A 17,482-nucleotide genomic window follows, 5' to 3' on the forward strand; every position below is an offset into this window, starting at 1 on the left:
GGGAGGATGATGTGACAGCTTCCTGGAAAAGAAAAATGAAGGAGACAGATGTCCAGATGTGTGGGGAGGAGAGAATAGAGTCTCGATAGCAGGTTAGATTGCCTTCAGAGGAATAGACATCTTGACTGGTAATCATTCCTACTTTTTGACTGTTTTGAGGGTTGTTGTTTTTCTCTTTAATTAATTTACTTTTTAAATTTTGGCTGCGCCAGGTCTTAGTTGCGGCATGTGGGATCTTTCTTGTGGCATGCGGACTTCTTAGTTGTGGCATGCATGTGGGATCTAATTCCCCGATCAGGGATCGAATCCAGGCCCCCTGCATTGGGAGTGCAGAGTTTTACCCACTGGACCACCAGGGAAGTCCCTTTAAGGGGTTTTAAGAGACAGAATTATAAATACCAACTTTCACTCATTAAAGTGTGGCCATAAATTTATGTATCTTGATCTTGTAAAACACAGTTTCCAACCAGCATTTTACCTGTTAACATTTCAGATTCATCACCCAAAGTATTTCCTCTGTTGCCTTCCCCTCACATCAAGATAACCTATTTGTTTATTAGGGTTATCTTAATCTTTTTATTCAGATTAAACTCTTCCCTGTTGTGATTACTCTTGGGTCAAATTACCAGGGGATTTGCCAGGAACTAAGAAATCAGTAGCACTTTTGTTTAAACACTTCTGAATGAATTTTGCTAGAGAGCTATGAATTACTATTACTTGATAATTGATATTTGTTCAGTGCACACTGCGTTAAGCTGGGTTTAGGGCTCTTGAGGACCTTTACCTCTTTGCTATCTTCTATTCTTGTGGTTTTTATTGCTACCTACATGACTCAGGTTTCAGATTTCTTTTTCCCCCATATCAGTTGGTTTGTTGGTTTGATCCTTTAACCCTCAGTGTTCTCTGAGGTACTTACCTACATTTCTGCTAGCATCCTTAAGATCAGTCCATCAGTCAGCTCCTGTCATTTAACAGAACCATTCTTTGTGATCTCTTTTTTCTAGGTTGTTTTTATTTATTTATTTTTTTTTCAGTACGTGGGCCTGTCACTGTTGTGGTCTCTCCCGTTGCGGAGCACAGGCTCCGGACGCGCAGGCTCAGCGGCCATGGCTCACGGGCCCAGCCGCTCCGCAGCATGTGGGATCCTCCTGGACCGGGGCACGAGCCCGTGTCCTCTGCATCGGCAGGCAGACTCTCAACCACTGCGCCACCAGGGAAGCCCTTTTTTCTAGTTTTTTAAGTACATGAGTTTGGTATTGATTCTTGGCTGCCTTCTCCCCACACTCATGCTTGGTAACCTCCAGCTTTCTCAAGGCCCCTCTATCTCCACTCAAAGAAATATCACCCATCTTACATGGTCCACTTCCTAGTCAGTGGAAGGAAGTCTTCACTGACTTGTCAGGTTAACATGGGCAGCTGGTGAACTAATCCCTAGTTGCTCATCCTTTGCTCATTTACACTGCACGAGTCACTGTGCTTACCAAAGGTCAGTTGTGATTGTTTCAGACCTGTTGATGCTAGTTATATTGGTATTGTAAATAAGTAACTTAATTAATAATATACAACTAAACCATGAGTGAGGAAAGAGACTTGTTCTATGAAAACTTAACTTGCTTTGGAAAGGCAAAGTAACTTGCATTGGAAAGGCAAGTTACTTAAAAAAGGAAATGAAGTTGAATTAGGTTTGGACAGGATAACTGTAGGAGACTAGAGGTGGAGGACTCTTAAAATCTAGAAAAATTCTGTGCTTCCTGTTTCACAGGAGTCTGAGTTCTCCCTCTCCTTTAGAGAAACTGGAAATTGTGGATGATACATTATGAGTGAATTTTATACAAGAAAAAAGGCATAGATCTCTCGCTAGCAGAAAAGATCTTTTGGGCTCTACATCAAAAATTTGATGGCTCTCAAGGTAGTGTTTGTAGCAGATGATTATGGGCTTGGACATTGGGGAAGAAGTCACAATAAAAGTCAAAATAACTTATCTTTATTACATGAGTTGTCGGTTTTAAATGCTATCCATTGAGGGTAAGGAAAACAGTGTTATTATTCTGCCTCCCTCTTTTTTTCCCCCGTCTTCCTAATTTTTGGCTAGCTGTAGCTTTCTACATTGTCAAAACATATAGCATGGGCATTCTGTTGTCACTCTAATCCCATTTGTCTTAGTCCTACCATTAAGGGGATTCAGTGCTAACCGCCAGTCTTTCTGCCACGATTTTTCCAGTCACCTCTTGGTTAGCAGAAGTGTTTTCTTCTGTAGATTCCTCAAAAAAGACTCATGGGAACAATATTTCCTATTCTGTTACTCTTGATTGACAGTCACCTAGGTGTGAAATTCTTGGGTTACCCTTTGTCTCCTTGGGAAGTTTTGTAAGTATTGCTCCTTTTTCTGCTAGCATTGAATTTTACCGTTGAAATTTTCAAGATTTTGTCCCTCTTTTAAGTGATTTGATCTTTTTGCCTGGTTGCAGAAATTGAGAAATCTTACCTTCAAAGTCTGTCTTGGCACTGACTGTTCTGGGTCAGTTTTTCCCTGTGATACAATGTGCCCTTTCGAGAACATCTTGAATTATATTTTTACATCATCTTTATGAACTGAGTCTTTACATATTTGTTGTTTCTATGTTACAGTTTTCTTTTATGCATATGTTATATCTCCTTTGCTGTCTTCTGTAACTCATTTTCTCCTTATTCCTTTTAATTCTTTTTTCATTTCATTTTAGTTGCTTTTTAAAAATTTCTCCCCTTTTTGTTCCTCCCTATATTTTCAGCAGTCTCTCCTGCCTTTTCTTCCTTCCAGTTTCATCTTCTTTTCTGTATGTTTTTTCCCTTCCACTTATGTCTTCTCTTCTTCTTGTCTCCCTGCCTCTCCCATAAACTCTTGCACTTCTGCTTTGAGCTCTTGCTTCATAGTTTTTTTTTTTTTCAGTTTTGTAAAGTATTTTATTACATTTTATCTGCTGTATCACAGCATTTTTCTGGTGTGTAGTCTTAGTCTTCCCTTTGGGTTTCCTAATTTTTTTCTTGTTTCATCTTTATATAGATCCTGTGCAGATTTCATTTTTATAACTCATCTTTAAATAGGTGAGTTTTTCAGGAACCAGCTATTTGCAGGATGCTTGTTTAGGGGAGGTCCCAAGTCTGTGTTCCAGGCTGGCTGCAGTTGTTCTCATGATTTCAGGTTCCGGGTGAGTTCCTTTACCCTTTATTTCTACCTAGCCAAGAGAGGTGGGTGTGTGCAATTTTTCCACCATGCAAAGGCTATCTTCTCCGCTGCCACAGAGACTGGCTTTGTGAGGCAAATAGAGCTTGTTTGGGTGGTTTCTCATTTAGCCCCAACTCCAGGTCCAAGGAAGTTCCTGTCTTCCAAAAACAAGGAATCTGTTTGGTCCCAGAGGGTGTGTTCTTTACCTACAAAAAGTATATTTTTGCAGATCTTCCTGAGCTCTCCAGCTCCCGTGTCCTCTCTCAGTAGCATCCTTTCTTCTTCTCAAAAGGAAAAGAGCCCTTGCTTGAGCTCCCTGCTTTTGACAGCTTTTACACCTATTGGTGCCTGGGATTGTGGTTATCTCCTTTTTTTTTTAATGTATTTATTTATTTTTTAATTTTTGGCTGTGTTGGGTCTTTGTTGCTGTGCGCAAGCTTTCTCTAGTTGCGGCGAGCGGGGGCTACTCTTCGTTGTAGTGTGCGGACTTCTCATTGTCGTGGCTTCTCTTGTTGCAGAGCACAGGTTCTAGGCGCATGAGCTTCAGCAGTTGCGGCATGCGGGCTCTAGAGCGCAGGCTAAGTAGTTGTGGCACATGGGCTTAGTTGCTCCTCAGCATGTGGGATCTTCCCGGACCAGAGCTCGAACCCGTGTCCCCTGCATTGGCAGGCGGATTCTTAACCACTGTGCCACCAGGGAAGCCCTGTGGTTATCTTCTAATTTTGTTGAAAATGGAGTTTGCATTTTTATTTATTTCTCCTTTTTTGCACTTGAAACACATTTTGAATAGCATTTAAAAATTATGACTTCATGATGCAGTGTTGAAATCAAAAGTCTTAACTGACATTATCTATTAACCAACTGCTGGTCCCCATGATATCCTCTGTTAGGCCTTTTACTACACCTTCTCCATAAAGCCTCCACCACCACACTGTCATCCATCTTTTAAGCACCTGAAGCCCACGGAAGATGCTTCACTGAAGATGCTTTTCAGACTTATGAAAAGCCTTTTATTGGGCTTCCCTGGTGGCGCAGTGGTTGAGAGTCCGCCTGCTGATGCAGGGGATGCGGGTTTGTGCCCCAGTCCAGGAAGATCCCACATGCCACGGAATGGCTAGGCCCGTGAGCCATGGCTGCTGAGCCTGCGCATCCAGAGCCTGTGCTCTGCAACGGGAGAGGCCACAACAGTGAGAGGCCCGCGTACAGCAAAAAAAAAAAAAAAACAACCTTTTATTCATTCAACATGCCTACTCCACACTGGGCATTGTTCCAGGCCTTGGGGATAAAGCATGGAAGACTTTCTACTAGACCTTTGACACACCCTGTTCAGATGAAGAGGGTGGAAGACTTAGTTTGGGATTTTGAGGAGGGAGTATGGTGGAAAGGGTAGAACATGAGCTCTGGAGTCAGACAGACCTAGATTCAGTGATCAGTTCTGCTACTAAATATGTGACATTGGGATAGTTTATTGACTTTTCCATGTATCGTTTTACCTCAGATGGATGTTATAAAATTAAAATAAGTTACGTATAAAGTGCTCAGCACATAGTAGATGCTCAACAAGTACTATTTCCCCCATGAAAAAGGGGTTCATTAAACAAAGGGAATAAATACTAGGAGTACTGGTATAGAGACCTATTTTTTAAAATTGTGGTAACATTTACATAACATAAAGTTTACTGTCTTCATTTTTAAATGTACTGTTCAGTAGTGTTAAATGTGTTCACATTTTTGTGCAGCCCATCTCCAGAGCTCTTCATCTTGCAAAACTGAAACTCTATACCCATTAAACAACACTCTCCGTTCCCTCCTCCCCTCAGTCCCTGGCAACCACCGTTCTACTTTCTGCCTCTATGATTTTGACTACTAGGTACCTTATATAAATGGAATTATACTATATTTGTCCTTTTATGTCTGGCTTATTTCACTTAGCATAATATCCTCAAGGTTCATCCATGTTGTAGCATGTTTCAGAATTTTCTGAATAATATTCCATCGCATGTATATTCCACATTTTGTTTATCTGTTCATCCATTGATGGACACTTGGGTTGCTTCCTACTTTTGGCTATTGTGAATAATGCTGCTATGAAGATAGGTATAAAAATATCTCTTTGAATCCTTCTTTTCAATTCTTTTGGGTATAAACCCAGAAGTAATATGGTAATTCTATTTTTAATTTTTTAAGGAAACACAATACTATTTTTGGAAGCCTATTTCTTGATGGGGAAGTATAAACAGTGTAGTCCCCCAGGGCATAATTTTAAGACCAGTCTTGTTTAACATTTTGTAAATTATCTGTATATGAGAGTTTCACTATTAAATTGCCATTGCATATAGATAATGAAATAGTTCATATTGTGTAAAATTTTAAAACACCTCATGTGAGTGTATATGTAGACATAAAAGTGGTTAATAAGGCTTAATTAATGTAAGCAAACATATTTTATTTGTATTTGAATGTATGCTTTATTACACTCCCTCCTCGAGGTCAGAAGAAATACCCTAGTTACATCTGTTAGTGTATTCCCCTCACTTACTATGGGCAAAATATGGAGAACTGATGTGTCAGAAAACTTCATGTGTCAAAAATACACGTGCACAAACTTGCAGAGATGTCTTTTTTCTTGACTGTCCATAGCCTGTGGAGTATATTGGCCCTCAAATCCTCCATAGTTTAGTCTGGACTTTACGCCAATAGGGTCTCAGCTGAAGACAGTTTTTTCCCCCAGAGATATTTGATCATGTGTGGAGACGTTTTTGTTGTCACAGGTGAAGGAGTGCTACTGGAATCTAGTGCGCAGAGCCAGGGATACTGCTAAACATGCTGCGATGCACGGGACAGCTCCCCACAATAGAAAACCCTCCAGCCCCAGATGGCAATAGTGCCCAAGTTGAGAGACCTTGCCTTAGACCCAGACTACCTTCTCAGCATCATCCTCAGCCTCTCTTTTGCATAAACCTGACCTTCTAGCCAGACCCAGGTGCTCCTCAGACCATACACCAGCTGAATTGCTTCCTCCAGTGCCTTTCACCTGAAATCCTCCTCCCTGCTTCTCTGATGGCGGACCCAGCTTCAGTTCTCTCACTGTCTCGGTGAAACTGGCTCTGGTCTCTCTAGCCACTGCTCTCTTCCTTCTCTGACCTCCTGTAGGACTATCCCACTAATCTGGCAATTGGTTAACAATACAAAGTGGTACTTGCTCTCTTTCCAACTTAATTGAAAGTGCTTTGAAGGCCATGTCGATAGGACTTGATTTGAAATATGAAGTACCACCCCTTACATACCCCAGTGGGCACCTTGACCCACCTGGGGCTTCCCATGGCAGCTTTCCTGCCACTGTGGGATAGAGTGGTTTAGTCAGCGCAATAGTCGGCTGTCACAGCAGTCTGAGACTCAGCTTTGTTGGGAGAAGTACTAGCTAGATGGAAGGCCCACGTGTGAGCCTCATGACCAAAAAAGTATTCACCCTGAACATGGTTTCTTATCTAAAGCTGGAAGATATGGGATGAGGACGGGTGCCAAGAAACGGGCCTGTTTTGCCTCCAGCAGAGTACAGACTGGAGGATCTTATGAAGCCTGGGGGATAACATATTTCACATGGAAATGTGCGTGGACAGGAATTGTTCTGTCATAGCTGGACTGACTTAATGCCAGTCGGTGTTTATGATGATAACACTAGTAATGAAAGGCATCATTATTTTTTTAGAACCCAATGTGTGCCAGGCACCGGGTAGGTGCTTCACACAGGTTGTCTCCTTCAGCCCTCACCACAATCCTGGAAGGAAGCTGAAGCACTGAAAGGATGATTTGCCCAAGGTCACCCAGCTAATAACAAAGAGCAGAGCTGAAATTTAAACACAGTCTAACTTCAAATGAAGCCTGTGCTCTCAGCCACCACCTTGGGTGTAGCCAGGCCCTTCTGCACTGCTTTTGAAAGAGATTTGTGTCTTGATATGCCGGGATGTGGGGGGGAATCCCCTGTGGTCTCTGAGACATTTGTTGTGAATCAGGTGCCAGTGTCAAGTATGACCACCCTGCTGCTACAAGAAAGCCCACAAGGTTTCCTTTGGGTCCACACTGTCACTCCCACAAAGGGCTCTAACCCTTCTTATTTTTGTTTCCCCTTCAGGTGCACTACATTCTTCAGGAGGTGGTGATGGGTGGGATGGTGTTGGAAACAAACATGAATGAAATTGTGGCTCAGATTGAAGCTCAGAACAGGCTGGAGAAATCCGAGGTGAGATGCAGCTGTAATTTTGCCCTGGCTGGTTAGAGAAGACGTGGGCAGAAGGAGGAATGGCTAATGTGTGGGTTTGGGTTGCTGTGGATCCTTAGCAGGGTTTTCTACTCATCCTCTTTCTTCCTTGAGTCTGTCGAAACTCATTGGTTTGAAGGCCAGCCATGAAGATTAAAAAGGTAAGAAAAAGGCTAAAAGTGTGAATGTAAAAGCCAGGTGGCACGGGAAGGCAAACAGCTTCTGGCTTGGGAGGTTATGGCCAATGTTTGTGGTTTCTAATTCCTCCTTCAAAGCCACGTGTTCCCTGGAGGGACCCAGAATCCCCTTCTCTGATTCCAGTGTGGTTTCTTAAGTTTGTGTGCCTATGAGTGGTCTCCCAGCAGGCACTTCTCGTGGTTTCAGACCTCAGAGTTGCCAATTTCCTTATTTCCAGTTAGCCTTATAAAAAGCTACAGTAGAGTTTGGGCTGAGTTTGAAAATAGCATACCCCAGGTCCACCCCCACATAGTGCTGAGTTTGATACAAATGCTCACAGTAAATTTCCATCCTTTTCCCCTGAGGTCTCTCCGTCACCTTCATCAGCCTTACCAGGGAGTAGAGGTTACAGGCATACACCTTCACACGTGGCAGAACAAGCAGAACAAATTACCTCTTCAATTATCTGAGTGTCTTAAAGAGCTTCATTGCTTTGTGTAACGGAACTTGATCTTGCGAAACCAGGAATGCTTCCTGTGAGGACTGGCAGTCCTGCTGAAGAAGCTTTTCCAGACCACAGCTATTGTGGCAACTATAGTTCTCTTAGAAATGTAGGCTGGGAAGCTTCCAGGAATAGTAAGTGAGTCAGAGGCAAGGGGTTTGGAAACTAGAAGCAATGGAGACTTGCTGGGTGAGGGTGGAATTGGAGTCAGGATCTTGAAAAGTAGTCAAGAAGGACGAAATGGTTTTGAGAACATCCTCGTCGACTTCTCCCCCTCTCCGCACACCGGGGCCGAGCCTGGAGAGTGAGGGCTGACCGCAGGCACCTTTCCTCTCTGTTGCTCCCAGACCTTCTGTGTCTGTGGGTGCATTCCACCTCCTACGTGTCCTTCTTCCCGTCTTGTGGCCACATGACATTTCGAAAGCCAGCTCTTGTCCATTCCATGGTATTAGTTGGCAAGCGGTTGTCCTAAGCTGCGACATTCCTTTTCCCTTTAAGAATTTCCCTGTGACTGCACTCCTCTGTAAGAGTCTTCAGTCTCTTGAGGAAAGGGTTTTGTTTAATTTTGTTTCATAAACCTGTTGCTGAACATGACTTGGTTAAACTTCCTTGGTTATTTCAACAGGCATCTACTGAACACCTACTGTGTGCCAGGCACTGTTGGCACTGGGGCTATAAAACTGCATAAGACACAACCCACCTTTAGGAGTGCAGATTGGGTCCCTGTACTACAGAACCTACTAACCTAAAGATTGTTGTGTTGGCCACCTTTGAGGCATAAGGAGGGAAAAATCAAAATGTGCATTGCATGTGCTCGGTTTGGACATTTTCTAGCCCTCTTTCACTTGTTTTTATTTAAGCCTTAAGCAGATGACACTGAGGGTTTCTCTCATACCCACCTTCTCGTCTCCCCAGGGTGGCCTTTCAGCAGCGCCCGCCCGGGCCGTGTCCGCTGTGAAAAACATCAACCTGCCGGAGATGCCTCGGAATATCAACATTGGTGATCTCAACATCAAAGTCCCAAACCTGTCCCAGTTTGTCTGAGAGTGGAAGATGGCTGAACTGAGTCCTTGGAACCAGCAAAGCTGAGCCAGTTCTGCAGCAAAGCCCGCTCTGCGCCCTAGAGGAGTCCTGCCTCGGGCCGTGGCCCCTGCTGTCCCGAAGTGGGAAGGAGTCCTATGTCCACTGGCAGCCTGTGTGCTTGCTTCTCACATGTGCGGCCTTGCCTGTCTCTTGTACACACAGCCACTGCAGATGTGAGGGGCCCTGGCTTCCTCAGTAGGGGTCAGGTGCCCAAGCCACTCGCCCCCTTTACCTGCCACGTGCAGCCACCCCCAGGGATTGCAGACTGTAGTGAGAGGCCCCCCTGCTCCCAGAACCCCACCACGAGGATGTTCTCTGACGTGAGTCTTCAACTTTAGCACCACGAGGCTCCCTGAGGTCCTGTAGCATTGACTTTCCTGGTGAGGTGCCATAGCTAGAAAAAGGCTGACCCTCTAGATGTGGGGATGTGGTGAGTGGCAAACAAGGGCAGGATGTTATGAGATCCAGAGTTGCCTACTGACTCTACTAGAGTTGGCACACCCAGAATCCTTTTGTATAGCCACGCTATCTCATCACCACCTCCTGCAGCATACACTCCCCACTGCCACAGTCCTGGCCCTGCTCTCCCAGGTGTTTATGTGCAGGACACGATCCAAATCATAAGCCTGTTGTTTGCGTGCCCCCCACATTTCTGCCAATAGGGAGGGCACCCCCCCACAGCCAGAGGGGTCCCCCTCAAAGGGGAGGGGCCCTGTGTCTGTAGAAAGCAAAGCTGACAACATGTGGAACATCTAAGAATTATGACTCTTCCAGGTTTAAAATACATTCTCCTTCCGAGTAGCAGACGGGTCAGTTGCTGTGTTATGAATGATGAGTCTTCTTTGTACAGGAAACCTGCTGCTGTCTACACCAGCTTCTGGAGCATGAGAGCCTGAGCTGGGGTCATGTGTTCTGGACCTGGCACAGGGGAAGGCTGGGGACACGGGCATCCTGCTGGCTGAAACCGGTGGCAGTGCAGCATCTTCTCCCCAGTGTGCGAGGGGTCCCTGCCTGTGCTCACTCTGGGCACGCCCTGTTCCCCTCAGATGACAGTCCCCTAGAGCTAGCTGTGGAAACCTGTAAATGTTTACATTCGGTAAGAGCCTTTCTTCCTGTGGTTAACTTAAGAGCTGAAGCTGCTCCTTGAAGTAGTGCCTCTTACTCCTGCGCTGCCTTGGGGCCAGGTCTCGGGTATGATGTTGAGCTGCCTTGAGATTAGGGAGCTCGCCGCACCATCATGGTAAAGTCTCCCGGCGTGGGGACTTTTCGTGCCTGCCGGCCAGTGGCCCAAACTGTTTCCTCAGGCCTCCTGATGCTGTCGCAGAGCCCATCTGAGATGGTGCCCGGCAGGACCATGGTCAGGACCACATCTTTTCCCACTTTGAATAATGCTTCCTGTGCTTGGTGCCTTTTGCTCCCTGTAGCCTCTTAACCTCAGTCTTTTGGAACATCTCTGATAACCTCAGAGATGGGCAGTGTTGATCAGAATGTAGGCCCTCTTATGTTGGAAGAGGGAAATGTAGGTTTATATATCTGTCTGATGTTAAAACCTCTGATATTCTTTTAAAGAGTTTAATTTTTATTTTTAACAGACATTTCAGTATATTCACATCCCTCTCACATTTGCTGAAAGTGATATAGGGAACAAAGAAGGAAAATGATATTTATTTTGCACCTCCTGTAAGGTGGCATGAGCGAGATCCTTCCACAATCCTTACAACAGACACTATCATCTCCATTTTGCAAGTCAAGAAAGTAAGACTCAGAGAGGTCAAGTAACCTGCTTTAGGTCACAAGGGCTAAGAATTGAGACTGTCTGTTTGCCTAAATCCACAGTTCATTTTTTTTCACTGCTCAAGATGGCTTCTCCCAATATTATTTTCTTTCTTATGGATAAGGAAACCTCAAAAAGTATAGGTAGCTTCTCAGAAACTGTGATTAAAAACTGGCTTGGTAGCCAGTGAGAGCATCAAAGAGTGTGAGCTGGGGGGGTCCTCCACATGCCTCCATTGAACTGGTTAGGAAGCAGAAGCCCAAAGTGTTTAGTGTTGTGTCCAGGGTCACAGAGCTAGAACCAAGTCAGTTTTCTTTTTTCTTTTTTTAAACTTTTTATTGGAGTAGAGTTGATTTACAATGTTGTGTTAGTTTCAGGTGTGCAGCAAAGTGAATCAGTTATACGTATACATATCAAGTTGTTTTTCTTGAGTTTGTTTCATGGCTTATCGCATTGCTGCCACATGTTCTGGATTTCCTGGAATAGTCTTTGAATGTTTTGCCTGCCAGAAACCAGTGATTCCCAAAAGCCACTGACCGGTCCTAGAGACTCCAGCAGTGGGCATCGCAACATCATCCCTCATACTGCTTCTAAAAATGACATAAAACTTGAGCCTGGTCTTTTGTTTGGAACACTTGATCCCTTTGGATGAGCCACAGTAATTGTTCATTAACTACTTGAGGTTGCCTGCAAATCCAGGTACCTTTCTTGCTTGTTATCAGCAAAGCCATAAACGTTTTTGAAAAATAAGAGGAAATCCTCATTGGCCTTTTTTTGGAGAAGGATACAAATACTGCTGCTGAGAGATGTTGGTTATGAAAATAGGGACCAGGTTTGAATTTGGGAGCCCTTGGCCCTGGATGGTTTACAATGAGGATTTCCTGAAGTGGTACAGAATACTGGGTTTTCAGGGTTCACTGCCACTGACAAAAATCTAATATTCCTCCATTCTGCAATTTCTCAGTGCCTGGTAGATGCTAGGCTCAGTTCTGGGCACTGAAGGTTGCGAGCAGTGAGGCCCTGCCTCCTGCAGCTGTCTCTGCTGTGCATCTCTGAGTGCTCAGGTTGCATCTGACTGGCAGCCTGAATTTGTGGAGGCTAGAGTCAGTGACTTTGTGTTTTATGGAATATTTAAAGGACAGTAACCCATTTCCCAACCCCAGCTGACCCCATCATGCTCTGCTGTCTGTGCTCCAAACAGCCTGTCTTCAAGCTGCTAGAACAAAAATACCATAGACTGGGTGGCTTAAATAACAAACATTTCTCACAGTTCTGCAGGCTGGTCAAGATGAAGGTGCCAGCAGATTTGGTGCCTAGTGTGGGCCTACTTCCTGTTTCACAGAGGGCCATATTCTTGCTCTGTCCAGAAATAATGAAGAGAAAGCTCTGGGCTCTTCATCCCCTTATAAGGGTGCCAATCCCACCATGGAGTCTCCACCCCTGTGACCTCAGCCAAACCTAATTACCTCTCAAAGGCCCCATCTCCAAATACCATCACATTGGGGATTGGATGTCAACATATGAATTTGGGAGAGGACACAAACATTCAGTCCATGTGTACCCACCTTTCTGCACAGATCATGGCCCTGTGCTTGTCACATTAAGGATTAAGTCAGCTATCTTGAGTATTCTCAAGTCCCTGTTATTCAGGCCTCTGCCACTTACAGAGCCAGCCTTTCCTCCCCACCACCTCCACCTCCATGGAGCCAACCTAGGGAAGACCTCTCGGGCCCCAGCTTCACCAGGAAAGAAACCAGGGAAGTATGGCTGAAACCAGGCTGCCGGCCAAGTCCTGTCTCGTGGACCAGTCTTTAGTAGGGGATTAAATCCTTAGTGTGGGCCATGGGTTTCCAAATAGGATACAGCTGTGATCAGTGCCTGACGATAAAGGTCAAGAGAGAGTGTGATGGCCATGACAAGAGCCAGTGAGGTAGGGGAGTCACCTGGGGTGGGGTGGGGGTGTCGGCTCCTAGCAAATATCCTAGTCTTCAGCTTCCCGAGTCTCCTGCCCTACCCATCTCCTTGTGGTCATCGTGAGCCTGGTGTCCACATACCTGTGTGTACACGTGGCCAGTGCCTGCAGGTGGACAAATGGCTGATCTCATGGTTAAGATGTTGCCCACTAGGGAGCACTGGAGGATGCTACATCTGCGATGTCTGGCAGCAGTTGGCAGAGAGACAAACAGGCCTCCTATAAGGCAGTAGCTCCATGGAAATGATTAATCTTTTCCAGAAGACTGTCCAAGTTCTTTCCTATTTCAATGAATTAATGTTTTGAAAAGGAAATTCACGTGGTTCAAAATTTAAGGTGACAAAAGGCTGTTCAGCCAGACTCTCACCCTGTTCCCCCAAACCACGGAGCACCCACCCCCATCCCTGGAAGCAACGAGTGTTTCCAATTTAAAAGATTAAGAAACAAAGCCCCTGGATTTTCATTACTGAAACTGAGTGTACTTTCCTCAAAGAGTTCTGTTCCATTTGACCTTGGTTGACCTCAGCCCACTACAATCCTGCCATCCTCTGTAGAGGGAGAGGCCTCCCAGACCACCCCATCCTTGCTCTGCCTCTCCATTTTCCATGGCACTCTGATGTCCTGTGTGTTTGAGTTGTAGTTTTTATCTCCCCCACTAGGACGTACGCCCCTCAAAGGCAGGGATTTGTCTCTCCTGTTCAGTGCTGTGTCCCAGCTGCTATGACCAGTGCCTGGTATGTACTTCTCAATAAATAACTATTGAATGAGTGAATACTTGAGACAAATGGTAACTCATTCTAACAGCAACTTGTAGCTTATGCTCTCCAGGGCCCCGTGCTCAGTCAGCATTTGGGAAAAGAACCTGGATAATGGCATTGGGAACAGCCTATATAGAGGGACCAGGTGATGGCCTGTGGAGGATGAGGGAGAGGAGAAAGGCAAAGCTGGTGACAGTGGAGCCCACATGACCAGAGGACCAGCGAGGGAGAAAGACCAGAGTTTGGATGTGGACATGTGACACTGGAGTTGCCTGAGAGTATCTGGGGCAGATGTCCATCAGCCAGCTGGGAACCTGGGAGTGGGCAGAGAGGAAATGAACGTCCAGCCCAGAGAGATGGTGGTTGAAGCCATGTGGGCGAGCGATGTGGCCAAGAGGACTCAGCCTGTGGGCAGAGAAAGGGAGATGAGAGTCTAGACAGAGGAGCAACTTTAAGTCGATGGAGGACTTTCAGTGGGAAGGGCCCCTGCTGAGACGCCAAGGGGTGGGACTTAGAAGAGATGACCTTTCTTGGTCTTGCCATTGACCCTCCACCCCAAGCCCTCTAAGTGAGGCAGCGAAATGAGGGAACTTGGAAGGGGTGGCTCTAGCCTAGTGGTGGGTGGGTCTCACCCACAAGGTGGTTGTATAAGAGTGTGCGTCACAAGCTAGCTCTGTGACGTACAGAGCCTTTGGAAGGTCAGTGACCACATCCATAAAGGGGTACCAATAACTCCTGCCTTAGGGGGCTGTTTGAGGGTTAACTGAGAATTGATGAAGACCACAAAGGACTCCATAAACACTGGCTGCTGTCATCATTGGGATTTTTGCAGAGGAAATGGGAGCTGAAGTAGATGCAATTAGCTGGGAGAGGTTTGGTGGTGCTGGGAAGGAGAGATGGACGTCTGCAGTGCTCAAGTCCTGGCAGAAGACCTCAAAGGTGGGGCTGCAGAGGGATGATGGGGACAGTGGATACTGGCCTGGCCCCACCAGTGGCCCATATCTATAGGCCGCCAGTGGATAAAGCTGTAGGGGAAGTGGTGGAATCTCTGGAAAGTGAAGCTTCCCTTACAGTGAGGAGGTTGAAGACATAGAAGAGCGAGCTTGGGATTGGTAGGACCAGAAGGGTGGGGGACAGAGCCTGGAATTCCCTTCCCCCAGAGTCAGGGGGAAACGGAGAGGTCCCAAAGACACAGTGGGAGGAGTCAGCATTTGGCCAGGACGGGGGTGAGGGCCTCTGGCCAAGCAGGCCTGGCCGAGGGTTGGGTTCCTATAGGGACTCCACGCTTCCTGTGAGAAATGGGATCTTTAGGCTTTCTCAAGAGCAAACCTTACATTTTTTTTCAACTCTGATATCAGCCTGGCCTGAGAGTGCTTGGGTATAGGGGTGCCCTCCCCTCCCACCTAGGATTGGACCACACTTGCAAGAGGGCAGGTTGGGGGTTATTTTCTGTATTGGTGATGATGAATGCCCTTTACAAACCCATGGGATAAAGGCACAGCTGAAATGACAGAAAGGAGGAGGTACAGGTAAATATTCATTTATTATTTTAAGAGTTCAGCTATTGAACATGTTACAAAAGAGGTTCAGTCAAAAAGCCCAAAGCCCATGTCATCATCAGACTCCTCAGACTCTTCTTTCTTCGCTGCCACTGTCTTCTCAGCTGGGGCAGCAGTGGTGGAGGTGGCAGGACCTCCTGCTGGTGCCGCCCCAGCTGACAGGCAGGCCCACCAGCCCCTTCCTTGCAGATGAGGCACCCGATGTCGACATTGGCCAGAGCCTTTGCAAACAATCCTGGCCAGAAAAGGTCAGCATTTACAGCAGCTGTTTAATGAGGGCATTGATCCTCCGTGACCATCACCTCATAGTTGTGCAGGATGAGGGCCGAGTAGATGCAGGTGAGCTCCGAGATGGAGGCCATGGTACAAGCGAATGCGAGGCGGGCGTGGTGCTAGTCGCCGGATGAAGTGAGGGCCTCACCCCAGTGCGACCCAAGCTTCCTCAGAGGGACTGAGCACCTTAGCGGCAGCTGAGGAGACGGAGCCAGGTGAATTTTTCAAAGACTGGGATCCACTGACTCCCCAGGCTCAGGTGATACTCAAAATACTTACCAACAGGCTTGTCTCAGGCACCGACAAGTGGAGGTACCAGATGGGCGCTTGGGGGTGTTACTGGTGGTCCATGATGCTTCTGCCACTAGGCCCTACCTCTCCTGTGGTAACAGAGAGGAGAACCCAGGAGGTTGCCACACCTGCAGCTGCTGCAGTTCGCTCCTCTGCTGGCCTGGATGGGGCCCTGTTGATGGCAACTGTGGCTTGGTGAGTCAGTGTGCCCCTTCCCGCTGGGGCCCTGAGGTGGGAGGGGCAAGGAGCCTCCTCGTACCCCACCCCTAGACCCTTCCAAGCTGCAACTGGAGGCCAAGAGACACAAGCCCAGGGTGCGCCCACCGCAGAAGATCACCGTCTTTGCCCTGGGCAGCCTGGCACTGAAGCTTTCCTCCAGCCTCCCAGTTCTGAGTCCTTGGCACTGGGCGCCGTTCCCTTGACCCCTCTCCAAGCCTCCCAGTGGCTCCCCAGCTGGCCGCAGGCCACACGAATCTTACTCTGGCTGGCAGGCCTGAGGTCGCTGCATGCCAAAGATGGCAATACGCACAGCCTGGAAGGTAATCCTTTCTCGCTAGGAAAGTGCTTATCTAACTGAGGCAAGCTAGGATTTGAACTGCTAATTGCTAAGCCAGCTTTTCTGGAACTTCTTTTGTGTGTCTGGGAGGTACAGCTGGTCCATGAGGAGGTGGCTCCCATTCAGATGCTGGACTGTGCACTCTGGGGTGTTTTCTGCTGATATTCCCTCTCGTTTTTTGCCGAGTTTCCCAGCCTCTACCTGCCTCTTCTCCACCAACTGGGGCCTACCTGGGCCCTATGAAGTGCCAACCAACCCACCAGCTGTTTATTGTGCACGATGATGTTACAAGATTGGAAGGAAATCCCTGGATCCAAGGTCTGTGCCAAACAGGCAAGTGATACAGTGATGCTACCTGGCATTGTGCTGTGCCTGGCACAGGTTGGTGGCCCGCAGTGGGCCGTCCTTTCAGGCCTCTCCCTGAGCCGCAGTGCTCAGGGTTACAACCCTTTCCTATCAGGTCACCCACTCCCAGCTCCAGCCCAGACCTGATGAGCTGCTCTTGGCTCCTGTGGCCCCAGAAAGGCCTCAGACTCCAGGCTGTGCCAGGCCCTGGCCCTGGCCAACCCCTCTGCCTGTCTTCAGGTCTTTCTCACTCGCTCACTTCAGGAGAGTCTCTGCACAAATGTCGCTGTCAGAGGACTTCCCTGCCCTTTCCTGTTTCTCATGGCACTTATCACCTGACGTGATAGTGTTTGTGATGTCAAATTCTGTTCTTTTCACTATTTTTTGCTGCTATTTTGCTGTGCCTAGCACGGTGCCTGACCCACTTTAGCTGTCAGTTAAATAAGTGACTGTTCATGAATGAATGAATGAACACTTCTGCTGTTCCCCTGTCAACATGCATGGAGCTCCACACCTACTCCAGGCTTGAGGGCAGGAAGCCCTGCGGCGTGGGAGTCATGGGTCCTGGCTTCTCAATTCACTGCGTGAGCTTGAGTGAGTCGTTTAGCTGCCTACTTCCAGTTGTAGGAATAGTGTATGAGAACGCACTTATCATAGAGACATAAAGCCCTGAATGGGATATAAACTTGGTTTGAATCCCGGCTCCACCACCTGCTAGCTGTGTGGCCTTGG

At 47.0% G+C, this 17,482-nt stretch overlaps 1 protein-coding gene and 1 pseudogene across 2 annotated transcripts in view; one reads left to right on the forward strand and one right to left on the reverse strand.

Moving 5' to 3' along the window:
- The window catches only part of AP3S2 (adaptor related protein complex 3 subunit sigma 2), a 61,943-nt gene extending 48,211 nt beyond the window's left edge, over nt 1–13,732 (forward strand). For both annotated transcript variants that reach the window (XM_060005436.1, XM_060005438.1), the window contains 2 exons: nt 7,335–7,442; nt 9,055–13,732. In XM_060005436.1, the coding sequence (XP_059861419.1) occupies nt 7,335–7,442; nt 9,055–9,183 (237 nt within the window). In that variant the 3' untranslated portion in view covers nt 9,184–13,732. The remainder of the gene's footprint in view (nt 1–7,334; nt 7,443–9,054) is intronic.
- A 1,580-nt stretch (nt 13,733–15,312) lies between these two features.
- LOC132419735 (large ribosomal subunit protein P1 pseudogene) lies at nt 15,313–15,659 on the reverse strand (annotated as a pseudogene).
- Nucleotides 15,660–17,482: the final 1,823 nt, after the last annotated feature.

Source organism: Delphinus delphis, chromosome 2, assembly GCF_949987515.2.
Source record: "Delphinus delphis chromosome 2, mDelDel1.2, whole genome shotgun sequence".
Taxonomy (NCBI): domain Eukaryota; kingdom Metazoa; phylum Chordata; class Mammalia; order Artiodactyla; family Delphinidae; genus Delphinus; species Delphinus delphis.